At 38.0% G+C, this 15,056-nt stretch overlaps 1 protein-coding gene across 2 annotated transcripts in view; it reads right to left on the bottom strand.

Moving 5' to 3' along the window:
- Nucleotides 1-15,056, bottom strand: part of LOC124131677 (DNA polymerase beta-like) — a 47,835-nt gene that overhangs the window by 13,544 nt on the left and 19,235 nt on the right. For both annotated transcript variants that reach the window (XM_046495136.2, XM_046495124.2), the window contains exons 3-5: nucleotides 10,438-10,512; nucleotides 8,856-8,914; nucleotides 58-107 (exon numbers count right to left, since the gene is read on the bottom strand). In XM_046495136.2, the coding sequence (XP_046351092.1) occupies nucleotides 58-107; nucleotides 8,856-8,914; nucleotides 10,438-10,512 (184 nt within the window). The remainder of the gene's footprint in view (nucleotides 1-57; nucleotides 108-8,855; nucleotides 8,915-10,437; nucleotides 10,513-15,056) is intronic.

Here is a 15,056-nt window from a genome sequence, read left to right as displayed (position 1 = left end):
TACAGCATCTGAACTTCACTGTAGAAGTTTGAGAAAATCCTCACGAGATTCCCCTACCTTCGACTGACATGATCCCTTCCTGCACAAACTTCTGTGCTGCAGCGGGTCTGAAATAAACAAATATACTGAATCAGGACAAAACTAACAGTAGATAAATTAGGCCTACCAAAAAAACCCAGCAGAGAGCAACCAAACATTTTCAAAGGAAAGAAACACAGTAAATCACACAGTAGAACCAACAGAGTGTTGCATTCCCCATTGTTTGTGTGTTGTTTAACGCCGCACTCAGCAATATTCCAACTATATGACGGCGGTCTGTAAATAATCGAGTCTGGACCAGACAATCCAGCGATTGACATCATGCCGTTGGGATACAATGACATGCATCAAATAAGTCAGTGAGTCTGACCACCGGATCCCTTTAGTCGCCTCTTACAACAAATATGGTCTTGTCTTTTATGGCAAGCATTGGTTGCTGAAGACCTAGTCTACCCTGGATCTTCAGGGGTCACAGTCTCCATTGAAAGTATGGCAGGTTTTAATTATTATGATGCAAACTTTATGAGGAATGTGTCTTGTTCGTAATTCCTCAAATTTCCAAACACTAGAAGTGAAATGATACATTGGTGCACTCATGCTTCATGACTTTTCATACGACGATACGGAACATGATACCTGGTTCTTTTTTTGTTTTTTTTAAATTTTTAAATGCTTTTTCCTGTATTGATACCCTATAAAAATTACTTACTTATTTTTTGTTTAATGCCCCCCCCCCAGCAATTTTGTGAGTCAAATATTGAAAAATGTATAATAATTAGCGTTTCGAATTCACAATTTAAAATAGCTACTACAAACATGTGACTAAAGCTAGCCTTTCCTTTGGAACATACTATGAAATATTTACTTCAACTTAATACTGTAAATCTTGAAATTAATGCGAGCGTGAATTAAATGCGAAAAATGTGTGGTCTTTGTTCGCGTTAATGAAACTTCGCATTTATGTCTCCAAAATAACTACCAACAATAAGACGACAGCCTCACTGCACACTTTGGATAGCAACTGACTGACTGACTGAGGTTGGGGATTTAACATGCGCTTTCTGACTTACAGCATATGTCGCACAAGGGCCGGCCAGGCCATTTAGTGTAATAGCCGAAAGGGGCGTAAATAATTTGCAATCCGATTTGGGGCTTTTAGGGATTGCTTATATAGGAATTTTGAAATTAGGAGATTTGGAATGTATGCCAGGGAGGTGTGGTTTGAGTTTGAGTTTAGGGGTTTTGTTTTGGTTAGCTTATTTGCTTATTTGGAGGGGTGTTTTTTGTTGTTTTTTTATATTTTTAAATGCAATTGATTAGATCTGTTTGGATTAAGTATTTTCTTAGGGCTTTAAAGTTGGATGTGTTGCTTTGAGGGTTTAATATTGTCCCTAAAGTTAATTCGAGGATAGCGGACATACCAACTTGAATATATACACAAACACGGTTTAATGAGTAGCAGTTGTAACAAGTACATAACATTGTCAATTAAAGAATAGGAATTACACAATAGACATCCGGTGAGTTATCACTGCTGGGGTCAAGAATTCTACCCACTCGTGTCAACCAAGGCATCACTGACCACTCCAATCAGTGAACTGTTGTTGGTTCAATTATTTTATTGCCTTTGAACTGTCTTAATGTTTATTGTTATTACAGAAGGATTTTACTCAGTGCTAATATGCGGTGCTATTTGCTGTTTGATTGGATTGAGGTAAGGATTGGTATCATTCCACTGGGGATCGGGGTGGGGGGAGGCGCATTGATTTTGAGTCGCATGTTTTGCTAGGGGTCAGTAGTTGTATTCATTTGGAGGCGCATTAATTTCAAGATTTAAAGGGTACAAAAAACGGGCCTGGCAAATCAGAGCCTGAGAGCATCAGCAACCATCTATGTCATCAGAACACGACAATACACAATCAGCCAACTCACAAGTGTGAGGTGAGGTTAAATGGGTTATAACATTGAGCTCAAGATTACTGCACTTATTTAGGGACGTAAGTGTGTGTGTGTGTGTGTGTGTGTGTGTGTGTGTGATTGTACTAGTCTGGACTAATGCCCATTGTATAGTGCTCGCCCACTAAGATACCATGCTGCATTATCAGTATACTGACTCAGAGCCAAGCAGTCCTTGTTTTAGCCCCTTAGTACTGAGGCAGGGTAACAACAAGTAGCACCTTTTTACGTACATGTATGACGCTGCCGGAGATTGAACCCCCAACTTCCAGCTCTCCAAGCAGACTCTACCACTAGACCACGGAGGCGGTCACCAATTCACAGAGTCTGACCATAAGATCCCCCTTGTCAAGAATAGTTTTCAGGGCCCTTAAACTAAGTTGATTGTCAATCCCATGATGTTAACATAGACTTTCAGCATAGTCGTAGGGAACAGGTATCCCAACAAGGTCAGTACCATCAGTTACATAACGAATGCTCATGTTAACCATCCATGCTCATATCAGTAGTCTTTGGAAACTACACTGGAATGTTTTGTTTGTTTGTTGTTTAACGCCGCAATCAGCAATATGCCAGCTCTATAACGGTGGTCTTTAAGTAATCAAGTCTTGACCAGACAATCCAGTGATTGACAACATGAGCATCGATCCACGCAATTGGGATCAATGACATGCATCAACCATGTCAACGAGTCTGACCACCTGATCCCATTAGTCGCCTCTTACGACAAGCATGGGTTGCTGAAGACCTATTCTACCCCGGATCTTCACGGGCCTGCTGGAATGTAGTTATCCTGGGGTGCTTATTACACTGAATACAGTACATCTTATGTTACACATGAACTCGGAAACTATAGGAAATGTTCCACTGACACAGTAGTATCAACTACATCCAAACCACATATCTGCTATCATCACTGTACCATGTGTAATAAACACACCATGACATAAGTTCAAATTCCTGTACAGATTTTCCAGCATTTGCAAAAGAAAGAAAAGAAAATATATAAATTATAAATTCAAAGCAAACATGCAATTTCATTCTATAGTAGCCATCAAGTACAGTAATTATGAACCTTGCATGTCCTAGGGCCTGAATATCTTTTGAAGCTACTTAAAATGCATTCACAATGCAGTGAGTAAACTTGAACAAAGACATATGTAGGTGTATATATCTATATACCTCTGTGGTCGAAGCTACTTATCAAACTATGCCATAAAGTGAGTGAGTGAGTGAGTGAGTGAGTGAGTTTGGTTTTACGCCGCTTTTAGCAATATTCCAGCAATATCACGGTGGGGGACACCAGAAATTGGCTTCACACATTGTACCCATGTCGAGAATCGAACCCGGGTCTTCGACGTGACGAGCAAACCCTTTAACCACTAGGCTACTCGACCTCCCCGCCATAAAGTAGTGAGCGAGCGAGTTTGTTTTTTACGCCGCTTTTAGCAATATTCCAGCAATATCATGGTGGGGGACACCAGCAATGGGCTTCACACATTGTACCCATGTCGGGAATCGAACCCGGGTCTTCGGCGAGACGAGCAAACACTTTAACCACTAGGCTACCCGACCGCCCTGCCATAAAGTAGTTACAAGATAGATGAAATGTGACAGCACAAGATGGCATAACAAGATCTACATCATAGTGTGCCAAACATCACAAGCTTCTTCACCAAACACCAAAATGGCTGTCACGGTGTCCACATCTGAAGATCTAATCACAACTGCCAGAACAGATTGATTTTTCAGGTTATGAACAGGTACGTGAGGTTTGTGTTGAGACAGATGTTGCCTTCAGAGAGAGATAACATGAGTATACAGATCATGGCAAAGAATATCTTTAAATGAAAATCAATCAAAGAAGAAAAAGCTTTTGTTCAAATCAAAATGTTCAGATTGTGTCAGAAACATGTTCAATACATGCAAGTATCAATACTGTACAATGACAGCTTGAGAGACATGTGTTGCAGACTGATCAATGCTCCTGTCAAAACATGCCATGAATGTGATCGTTAAACTTTTCCGTGCTAACATGGCTAATAATGATTAAAGCAAGCTGATAAAACAAATACCATCTGTGACCAACATAGGTTTCATTTGCTGTTGTGGTGATGATGGTAAAAAATATTACATTGAAAATTTGACCACTTTGATTTAAATTGTTGAATTCTTAAATCTCTAATCCACAAAAGTACAGTAAGCAAGCATAACAGTTAAAACATGATCATGATGTCAATTAAAACTACAATGGGAACATAAGTATTTGAAACTGGAAACCAGGGGTCTGGAAATGGTCATATGCGCCGAACATGTCCAATTGGGAATCTCAAATGTCCGGTTTAAAATATTGCTTACCGGGCATTTAAATTTTTCTGTCCAGACATTCTTAAATTTTGACCAGACATGATCTACATGAGCAGTTTCTGTCTGCAATTGTAACACAATAAAGATTATCTACACTGACAAGCTTTGTTTGTTTTCATTGCTGTAAATACATCGTATCTACATGATAGTCCAAGCGGTTGACACTGATTCCAGTGGAAACAACATATTGGCATATATTTAACACTTTTATAATAACAGGGTAACTTCAGAAAGAAATATCTGTCATTTGACTGTAAATTAAAAGTAATAATAATAATGAAAATAACCATGTGATTTTAAAGGCAGAGACTTGATGCTATAAGTACATATACACTCCTCGAAAGAAGTTAAATCAGGTTTCTTTAACTCCTTTTGCATATTATGCATGTATGTACTAAAAGCCTTCTACACAAACCAATGCTCTTTGAATACACAAAAGCGTGACTAAAAATGATGGCCAATCATCTAGGAAGTTACCAGTTAATGAGTTACTTCAAAAACTGACAAGTCTGTTGAGAACTCTTATTGTCTGACAGCTGGAGATAGACATCAGGGATATCGAGTAAACCTATTCTCCCATGAATCACCTTTCAACTGGCTAAAAGCCAAAGGGTTTATTGTAAGAACAAACACTAATTAACAGTTGATATCGTTAACTGTGGGAAAAACAGTTTCTTGTTTTTAATGATTAATCACAGAATGTCGTAATACATGCCATAAGTTCTGACTTATATCCATTGGGAATCTTTGTATTGTACACAACACTAATTAACAGTTGATATCATTAACTTTGGGAAATACAGTTTCTTGTTTTTAATTATTAATCACAGAATGTCGTAATACATGCCATAAGTTCTGACTTATATCCATTGGGAATCTTTGTATTGTACACAACACTAATTAACAGTTGATATCATTAACTTTGGGAAATACAGTTTCTTGTTTTTAATTATTAATCACAGAATGTCGTAATACATGCCATAAGTTCTGACTTATATCCATTGGGAATCTTTGTATTGTACACATCAGTATCCCTGAAGATATTGTGAGCTGTGAGCCCTCCCAAACTACATGTTCATAGCACTACAACAGTCGTTCCTCTATGTTAAACCTATAAAGTTACGACAGTCACTGAACTATGCCCACATGGTGGATCCGGCCCTGGTTCTCAAGTTAGATGATGTTGTATATTTGAAAACAATTGATAGCCAATTTTCTTTTACAGAGCTTTGATTTAAATAATCTTAGTTTATTCCTGTAGTTTTCTGTCTGAAATGCTATGGAAGGTGATGCCTCTTGTGTATGCAACTAACCTCAGCAGCCCTTTCAAAAGAGTCAGGCACGACTGTGGCAGTTTGGGAGCTAATAATCCCCAGGTAAATATCAGCTGATGAAACAGATTAGGACTGGACACATCAAAATGCAAAAACCCACACAGCTTGGAACTATGCAAAGGTGACAGTGACACATGGACATTTCATGGACATCTCATGGACACCTCGTGTGTCCCTCGTGTACAACTCCCCCACATCTCTGTCCTGCAGCCAACAGCCAACAGCCAGCAGGATGCGGTGGTACTAAAGATGTTGTGTGTAAAGCAGGGTGAACTCATGGATTTGTTGTTTGTTGTTTACACTACATGCAGGAATATTCCAGCTTTATGACGGTAGTCTGTAAATAATCGTGTCTAGACCAGACAATCCAGTGGTCGACATCATGAGCATCAATCTAGTAAATGGGGTATGATGAGTCTGTAAATATTCGTGTCTAGACCAGACAATCCAGTGATCGACAACATGAGCATCAATCTAGTAAATGGGGTATGAGTCTGTAAATATTTGTGCCTAGACCATACAATCCAGTGATTGATATCTTGAGCATCAATCTAGCAATTGGGATATGGTAACATGCATCAACCAAGTCAGCAAGCCTGACCACATGATCCACTTAGTCGTCTCTTTTCGACAAGCATAGATTGCTGAAGATCAATTTCAACCAGGTAGCAAGATGATTCATTTGTAATGCATTTCACAGGAAGCAAGGATTTATCTCTATGGAGCATAGAGAGACTGCACATGCACAAAACACAGTGATGTCACAACGAGTGGTTTGTAGCAATGAATGAGCATGTGTTTAGTGATAAATTCAGGTTCTTTCACAGTATGCCTAACACTTTGGCCACAGTTAAATATGATCTTCAGCAGCAGAAACTTATAATAACATATAGCAAAGCCCTTAAAAATGTTAAATTTCTACTAGTCGTTATGCTACCTTAACTATTGGGCACTTTGGCAAGGACTACAGGACCAGTGCCAATTTCTATCGCTGATCTTGTAAGACTTGATTCTTAATCAAAGAGGAACAGATTGGTCCATTGGTACAAACCCTTTGCAAGAAGTGCATGCAGTTACAGTTTGTTAATTATGGTCATTGTTGTTAGCTATGCAATAAGTTATGTACAATTAACATTGAGTACATTTATAGCTTCATTTTTGTCAACATTTCATCATAAGAAAGTCAGTTGTTTTTATGTATTAACAAGGGTGCCCATTTTCCTCCCACTGAAAATTACATTTCAATTACTTTTACATATAAAGTATAGCAAGAGATCAATATAAAGTTCAAGAAACTAATATATCATTCAATACATTATCACTAAATAAACAGTACCAGAAGTACAAAAGAACACATAATACTAAATAAGTATCAAGTTCAAAAACTAATTTCAAAAACCCATAAATTGTTTTTAAGTAAATTCTCCCTTAGCCTTTCGATTAGAAGCTGAAAGACAACAGACAAAACACTAGCAGGATAAAAACGAAATCTGGCAGGGTTTATTGAACAAGGCAGTATTTGAAACCGGTGGCAAGATAAAACTGAAGCATATATCAAACAGAGTGTCCCAGTGTCGGCCACCCTAGTCAAACACACAGGTTGTTTGTAAACAAGATTGATACAGTCGTCAGTCTGACATGAGAGCATGCTGACACATGCACAACTGCAGGATACTTTATACAAGTAGGAGACGATTAGCGATACAGATATCACTGAATAACCATATGTTATGCAACAGAATATGATATACTCCTCATCAAGTATGACAAAATACTAATGATAACAGTTCTAATAACCAAAGCATAAAAAGCTGTAAATTCACTATTAATGTTTCTTGAACTATCATGCATATCCATATTCATTTATGTACTAATCATGAAGATTCTTAGACTAACATTTAGTCTATGAAATCTTATATTACACAATATCCTTCTTGACTCTAAAAAAAATTAAAATTTTTTCCCTATGCTGAATTTCTGGAGCTGGCTCAGACTTGCCTTCGTATGTGTATCTAGATTGTTTTGTTTTTTCATAAAATAAATATATTCCACAGTCATGGTGCAGGACTAAAAGATGTCACATGCTACAATACTAGGATCCCTGAGAACAATGGTAAGGGATCCCTGAGTACATTGGTAAGGGATCCCTGAGTACATTGGTAAGGGATCCCTGAGTACATTGGTAAGGGATCCCTGAGTACATTGGTAAGGGTTTCCTTTTTTCCATAATAAACATGATAAAAATGTTAACTGAAAAAAGTAACACGTTCTTATTAACCTCAAATTAAATTTTACAAATGTACCATGACAGTAGAGCTGACCTGGGGTTTGTTCAACATATCATTCATCGTGCTACGACAGAAGTAAAACTATGTGAAACTGTACAAGCTGCAATAGTCAAAGATCGACCTACTCATTGAAGATATGAACCCTGGTGATATATAAGAAGTCAACAAAAGCAGTTAAGTCAGCATCTTGATGTCATACATTTAGTGGGATTAAACATGTGGAATTTGTGGGTGAGTTGTGATTAATGCCGCTTTGAAGAGCATGAGTTCTATTTGGGGATGTCAGCTTAATGTGGGAAGAAAGCTCGACCTAAATGCACGTCTCAGTGGAAAAGACAGCAATATATCAGCTGTATTACGATGGCCTGTATAAAGGTATAGAATCAAGATTGCTAAAGGCCAAACAATGGTTGATAGCATGAACATATCACATAATCAGCAAAGTCCCACATTGTAGCCAACCAATCCTCACTAGTCACCACTTACGACCATCGTGTGACCCCGGATCCTGATCACCACTTACACTGCTTCTTATTAGTCATAATTCATTGTACCCATTCTCTCAAGATTTCAATGAAGACGACAGTGTTCGTTTGTTTGCAATATTCCAGCTATATGACAGCCGTCTGCAAACAATCAAGTCTGGACCAGACATACCACTGATTGACATCATGAGCATCGATCTACGAAATTGGGATACAAAAACATGCATCAAGCATGTCAGCGAGCCTGACCACCTGGTCCTGTTAGTTGCTTCTTACCACCAGCACAGTGCCTTTTAACGGCAAGCATGGGTTGCTGAAGGCCTATTCTAACCCACATCTTTGGGGGTGTAAAATTACAGAGTACAATGACATGCATTAATACCTACCCAATGCCGTTGACCTTTGTCAGTTCGTTTATGGCTACATTTGTGTCACTGGCACGGATCTGAAATGACAAAATATATTTGAAACTGAAATCTTAACCATGTTCATGTACTATTATTGTTATTCTGTATCTTATTATTCCGAAAATAGGAACAGTAAAATGGTCTAACACGAATAACTAAGATTTTGTCCAAGAGAACAAAATTAGAAAATCTAAATATTTTTTAAATTTGTATACGTATCCTGCATCTACCTCTTAATATTACGACAAAGGAGACAGCGCCTTGCGATGGTCCTTGATGAAGAAAAAAGGTTGTTTTCACTTTCAGTCTTCTTTTGCAATGACCCATCGCCGCTGTCATATGACCATCTGTTGTGACGTCACATTGCTGCTTGTCACCCATGCTAAAACATTTTTGAAGCTATAGTGGGGAGGCAGGATGCGATGGGTGGGCCTTTAGACGTAGTAATGCAGGATAAGTATAAAATGTAAAAAATATTTAGATTTTACTTAATGTTTACTTATCCTGCAATACTCCTCAGGGTTAGAAATTGGCACTAGTCCTATAGTCCTTGCCAAACTGCCCAATAGTTAAGGTATCATAAGGACTAGTAGATATTTGCCATTTTTAAGGGTTTTGCTATATATTATCATTGTAAGGACTAGTGGAACAAAAACGTTAGTTTCTACCGCTGCTCCTCAATACATCTGAAACTGACGGTATGGCAACAAGCAGACATGGCATATTAGTATCATTATAAAACTATTTCTTTGCTTCGACAATAATCGAAAATAAGCAAATTTAAAGAACACCCGATTCTTTCATATGACTACAGTTAATCTGTCATGACAGATCTTAAACTATAACGCCGGTATCCAGGCCCCTATTACCCTACCCGTGTACCTGCTTTAGGTCTCAAGAGATAGGTACAAAATGTCCAAATGGGAATAGTTTGACCATAGCCCTGACAAAATATATTTAGATACATGTTAAATTATCCGGATATGCATACCCTAAAGTTGACAGAAGTTTTATCTTTATTCAAACATACTAAAGTCAGAAGGGATGGATGCATTGTCAGAAAGAACAGAAATAAATGCAAACATTAGTAACTTGTAGTGTAACCATGGAGTTCTAGATAAGTTTGGTCATTAAACAATATATCATGAGACTAACCACAGGTCTGAGAAGTCCTGTGGGTACTCGAGTACCCAGTACCCACCCAATCCGAGTACCCGAGTTACCTGTCCCAGCCCTATAACTAATAGTCAATAACAAAAGTAGTTCGGTAAAGATCATTGTCCAAAGGCTCATAAATCGGTGATACCCATCGTAACTCATAAAGCTCACCTACTTGTGCTATTATCACCATGGAACTAAACATTAAAGAATACACATAATTCTTCCTGGCTTGGTTTACTTGTTTTGTATTGAAGTGAGTGAGTGAGTGAGTATGGTTTTACGCCGCTTTTAGCAATATTCCAGCAATATCACGGCGGGGGACACCAGAAATGGGCTTCACACATTGTACCCATTTTGTATTGAAGAGTTCACAAATTTGTATCGCAAAGTCAACTGATACCTTTTCAAGCTTTTGGAGTTTGCCTGTTGCAATAAATTCATCAATCTTCTTGGCAATCTGAATTCCCACTCCATCCTGAAAGTAATCAAATCATTCATGAACAACACTATTAAAAACAGATGGGCAGCGAAAACATACACAAAACTTGAGTTAAAAGTGCATGATTTTTACAGAGGGTCTGGCCTGAAGAAGGGACATCAAATGTTTTTTTCTGGAGAAAGGACATTATATCTGCCATTATCTACCATATTCACCATCATAAGTGCTCCATGCACTTACTGAATTTGCACGGGTATGGTGCTAACGAGCCTAAAAACACAATTGTGGCAAACCGGGATTCGAACCCACAATCATAGGTTTCACTTGACAATATATATACCCCTTCTGCTAGGATGTATTCTGTAAAAAGTCAGTAATATACACAGGAAATTATGAACTGTCATGAAAGCTTTCAGTCTTAGTACATGCAGTAGGGGGCACTTATAAAGATACCGGTAACTTAGATTGATCTAGAAGTTAGACATAAGGTAAAAAGCATCATCATCATCATCATCATCATCATCATCATCATCATAAGGCATTTGTTCTAAATGATCATCTAAAATCATGGTTACTGGCTGGCAAAGGAATACTAGCATCAGCTTTTCAACTTTTACTTATTAGCATGAGAACGACTGTTATTCATATTCTTTCATGTTTTGTTTGTTTGTTGTTTAACAGTCGCAGACGTAACGGCTCTGTCGTCTCTTCTACGCGAGATGGGTGCGGTCCGAAGTACTCAGAGAAGCGCTTGATTCTAATTAATTCAATTACCGTGGTTGCGCTCTCACCCGTGACCTCCGCAAAAGTAATTAAAGCACTATGTCAAATCACTCACTGCTGAGAGAGTCCCCAATCCACTCAAGGTCGTGAATGGCGACGTTAAGTATTTCTAAGCAACTTAAAAGATATGTACAATATCTAGATATATGTATCTTTAAGTTGCTTAGAAATACTTAATCTTTACATGAAAGCTCCCATCTTGATGTATTATTCTGTTTTGTATAGTGACAGCTGGTGATTAATTGTCACCATATTGCTCCAGCTGAGGTAGCAGACGACACAGTTTCCAGAGCCGTGATTGCAGCCAAGGGCAGTCACAAGATATACTGAGCCTTGTGGCCTTATGTGACATGTTTTAACAGTTTTCAAAGCCTTTGTACAACGACAACATGTGACTATCGGACTCCAAAATTTCATATTTGTATCTATGATATTAAATTAAATATATTGACTTTATTAGGTACAATAAATTTACTACAAATCTACCTGTGCGTTTCTATTTTCGAAGAGTGTATATCTCCTTTCGCTAAAGTTGACCGGTCTATATTTTGTAAGAATAAACTATTGCACATCTCCTTTAGCTATATGCGTAGTATAGAGCTTTGTCACGCATGACCTTGCAATGCTGTACATCGTATCTTATTCAAGCTGTATCATTGAAAGTGAGTGATTATCTCCCTTACCCGAATAGCTCTATTGCGCACTACCTTTGCAATGTATCGTATATTATTCAGGCAGCCAGCGAGATTGGTTCGAGGGAGGAATTCAGGTCAAGCATGTAACGCGCACTCAATCTTTCTCCCTTCACACTGCTATTGCAACTTATTGTTCAACACGATCAAATACCAAGCTTCTACGAAGCATGACTTTGTTCAATAAACAACACATGTAAAACAACGGGTTCAATATCAGAAAGTTGTAATTAGTTGTCTTCAAAATCACATGTATGGTGCTTGCTGTGCAGATTTGAGCACAGTTTCAAGTAGTTCACTGTATGTAAAGTATGAATCATACCGTTTCATACAGTGGTTAACAGTTCTGCATGGTTTATTGTATTGACAGCATAAGGCGACTGAGCCAACCATGCTCCCGTACACAACTGTAACAAAATATCATGCAACAAAGATGTTTAAGATGAGATATGTATGGCATAACATTCCATGAAAAAACAATGGCAATATTACAAAATCACAAACTACAAAATATATGCCCAATAAGTGCAAAACACACAAGTACATTCAACATACAAAGAAGGCACATTATAACAAGTTTATTTTAAAAGAAGTTTATTATAATGATATGGAAACAATATGAGAATTGAGCCAAACACTTATATTCAGAATGCACAGGGAAAAGGGCTTCACTTTGAGAAACTTATTTTCTCTAACTACCGCGATCTGTGACATTATAAAGTGTATAAAGGTAGATATAATACTTATCTATAGATGTAAACACATTTGATGATACATCTGTGAGCTTAAAGTTGATATTGACAGCCCGGGCCAAGTCGGACCGAACACATGTGAGACTGTTGAGAGTATGGAGAGAAGAGGTCTACTTCAACCAACGTGTCTGCTTTAAATATGATGAACAGTGACATTATAAAGTGGTATTAACTTAGATATAGTACTGTCCAATAAATGCAAACGCTATGCGGACATATGGAAATTTGTATCACGATAGCTAGAAGTATTTGATACATTTCAAATCCTATTTCGTTTACCCATTGCCCTTTTACATGTTACCAAGATCGGCGACACTTACACACAGCTCCACTTTCTGTTTTTCAAGCGATTTACTCTGAATCACTTAATTATGGTGCACGTTCTTGGTTGCTGATTGTTCAATAATGTCCTGTGTGTATGTTGCATCAATAATATGTAGGTTTTGGTCGCTGATAATGAAGTAATAAGCCAATACAACTTTGGCCCGTCTTGGCCCGGCCCGACCAGACTTTTAGGCAATCCCTCGAGAACCGGACAACCAGTTCGACACCTCGGCCATCAACTTGCTGTTACCAGATGGGCAGTGTGTGGGTAGGGTCCCAAAGACTGCATCATCACGTCAGCGATGAATGATGGATCTCTGCAGAACGCTACTCCGTTCTTCACTGGGAATTTAGTACACCATGGCCCCAGTTGCAGTGGTGGTCCAAAGTTAACTTCCTTCAAATCTCCAAATGGCATGGGCTTGTGTAAAAACTGAAAACTGGCATGATTCCAGAAGATGACGTGTACTGTTGAGTTACGACAGACACACATGTATATACATGTATATTATCATGATTATTTTTGTCATTGTATTTATTGTCCATGTAGCACCTTTGGGCTACATTATTAGAAATAAACAAGTCTTGGTAACAGTTGTTCAATTACTTTCCTCTAATAATCCCATTATGAAAGTACACTTAACCAGTGCTTACAGATAAGTTAACCTCAATTAGTGTCAATTACTCACTACTCGCACCAATCAGCAGCATATCAGCGAAGCAAACTGATTTCGCTTAGCAACTCAGATCACACATGTGTGCTGTCCATTGTAATAAAATATATTCTACAACATATTCCTTCAGAATATATAGGTTTTCATATCTTACTCAAACCAAAAAACGAAGCCAGCAAAATTTATATAAGCATAGTTTCTGTGAAGTCTTTGATAGGCATATATAATAGTTACTGTATACATTGCTTTAGCATTAATGACCTAATAAAGTGTAAGTAAATCAATCCCTGGTTGGGGATAAAGACCCACAAGGAATGCATGCATTTTACCGCATCTATGGGGTATGGTGTTAGTAATTAAAAAAAATATAAATATTTTGGGTGAATATTTACCGCTACTACCATTGAAATGTACATTGTATGCGAAATATATTTCCAATCAAACACATGGCTAGTCCTTTAGGGCGAAAGAGCGACGTATAGGTACGGGGAGGGACCTGTAGGATTTATTACCACATCAAATAGCACTGAATATACAGGCAATCTCAGCAATTAGGCAAAACAGGTGCGATGCAGTAGTATATTCTATATATAGTAGTGTATTCTGCGTGCGTGATATGCCGTTTGGACCAGATTATATTATTTCCTGTCCACCTGTGCTCGGCTATATTTTTTGTTTATCGCATTATGCTGAAGTTATGGACAAAGACATCATCTCAAATTAATGAATATTCTGTCCTCAATATTGATCTGACAGTCATTAAAAGTGCCAATATGTCGATCGTTCGGGAGGCAAGATTGACAAACAATTATTCTGAAATAAGAGTGAGTGAGTTAAAATTTAACATTGTATTGGTATTATTTCAGCCATATAGCTACGAGACCAAGTTAATATGTTTACAATTTGAACAGAGGGGCCTAATGCAAGCCTTTTGGTGCGCTTCAAATATTGTTTTGCATAATTATATAGATATGCTAATTAAACTGCGAAAGTGAGGTGCATGACAATACAGCTTTACACACTATGCAAAGTGACGCCAATTATTCGATAGTCTTGATTTTATATTGTTCAAAAACAAGTATCATAACAGTCAATGACTACGTATGTTTGTTTTTATAATCACATAGGACATCTGTAATCCATCGATGTTGATCAGGGAGTCACTCTCTCTCAGGCCGTCATTCACTTGCTTGTTCGGAGAGCCGTCTCTCGTAATCGTAACGGGGCTGTGGGACGACTTGTTTACCAATTGCTATCAGTTTGAGGAAAGTAGACATGTTTCGACGGGCTGGCACACAGGTGTGCGTTTGTGTGCCCGAAAAAGTATATATATATGTTGTAACTCTTCGACGAAT

Source organism: Haliotis rufescens, unplaced genomic scaffold, assembly GCF_023055435.1.
Source record: "Haliotis rufescens isolate VD_foot unplaced genomic scaffold, xgHalRufe1.0.p SCAF_20, whole genome shotgun sequence".
Classification (NCBI taxonomy): Eukaryota; Metazoa; Mollusca; class Gastropoda; order Lepetellida; family Haliotidae; genus Haliotis; species Haliotis rufescens.
The sequence above is the reverse complement of the archived record's forward strand: the minus strand, read 5'-3'. Positions and strand labels throughout refer to the sequence as shown.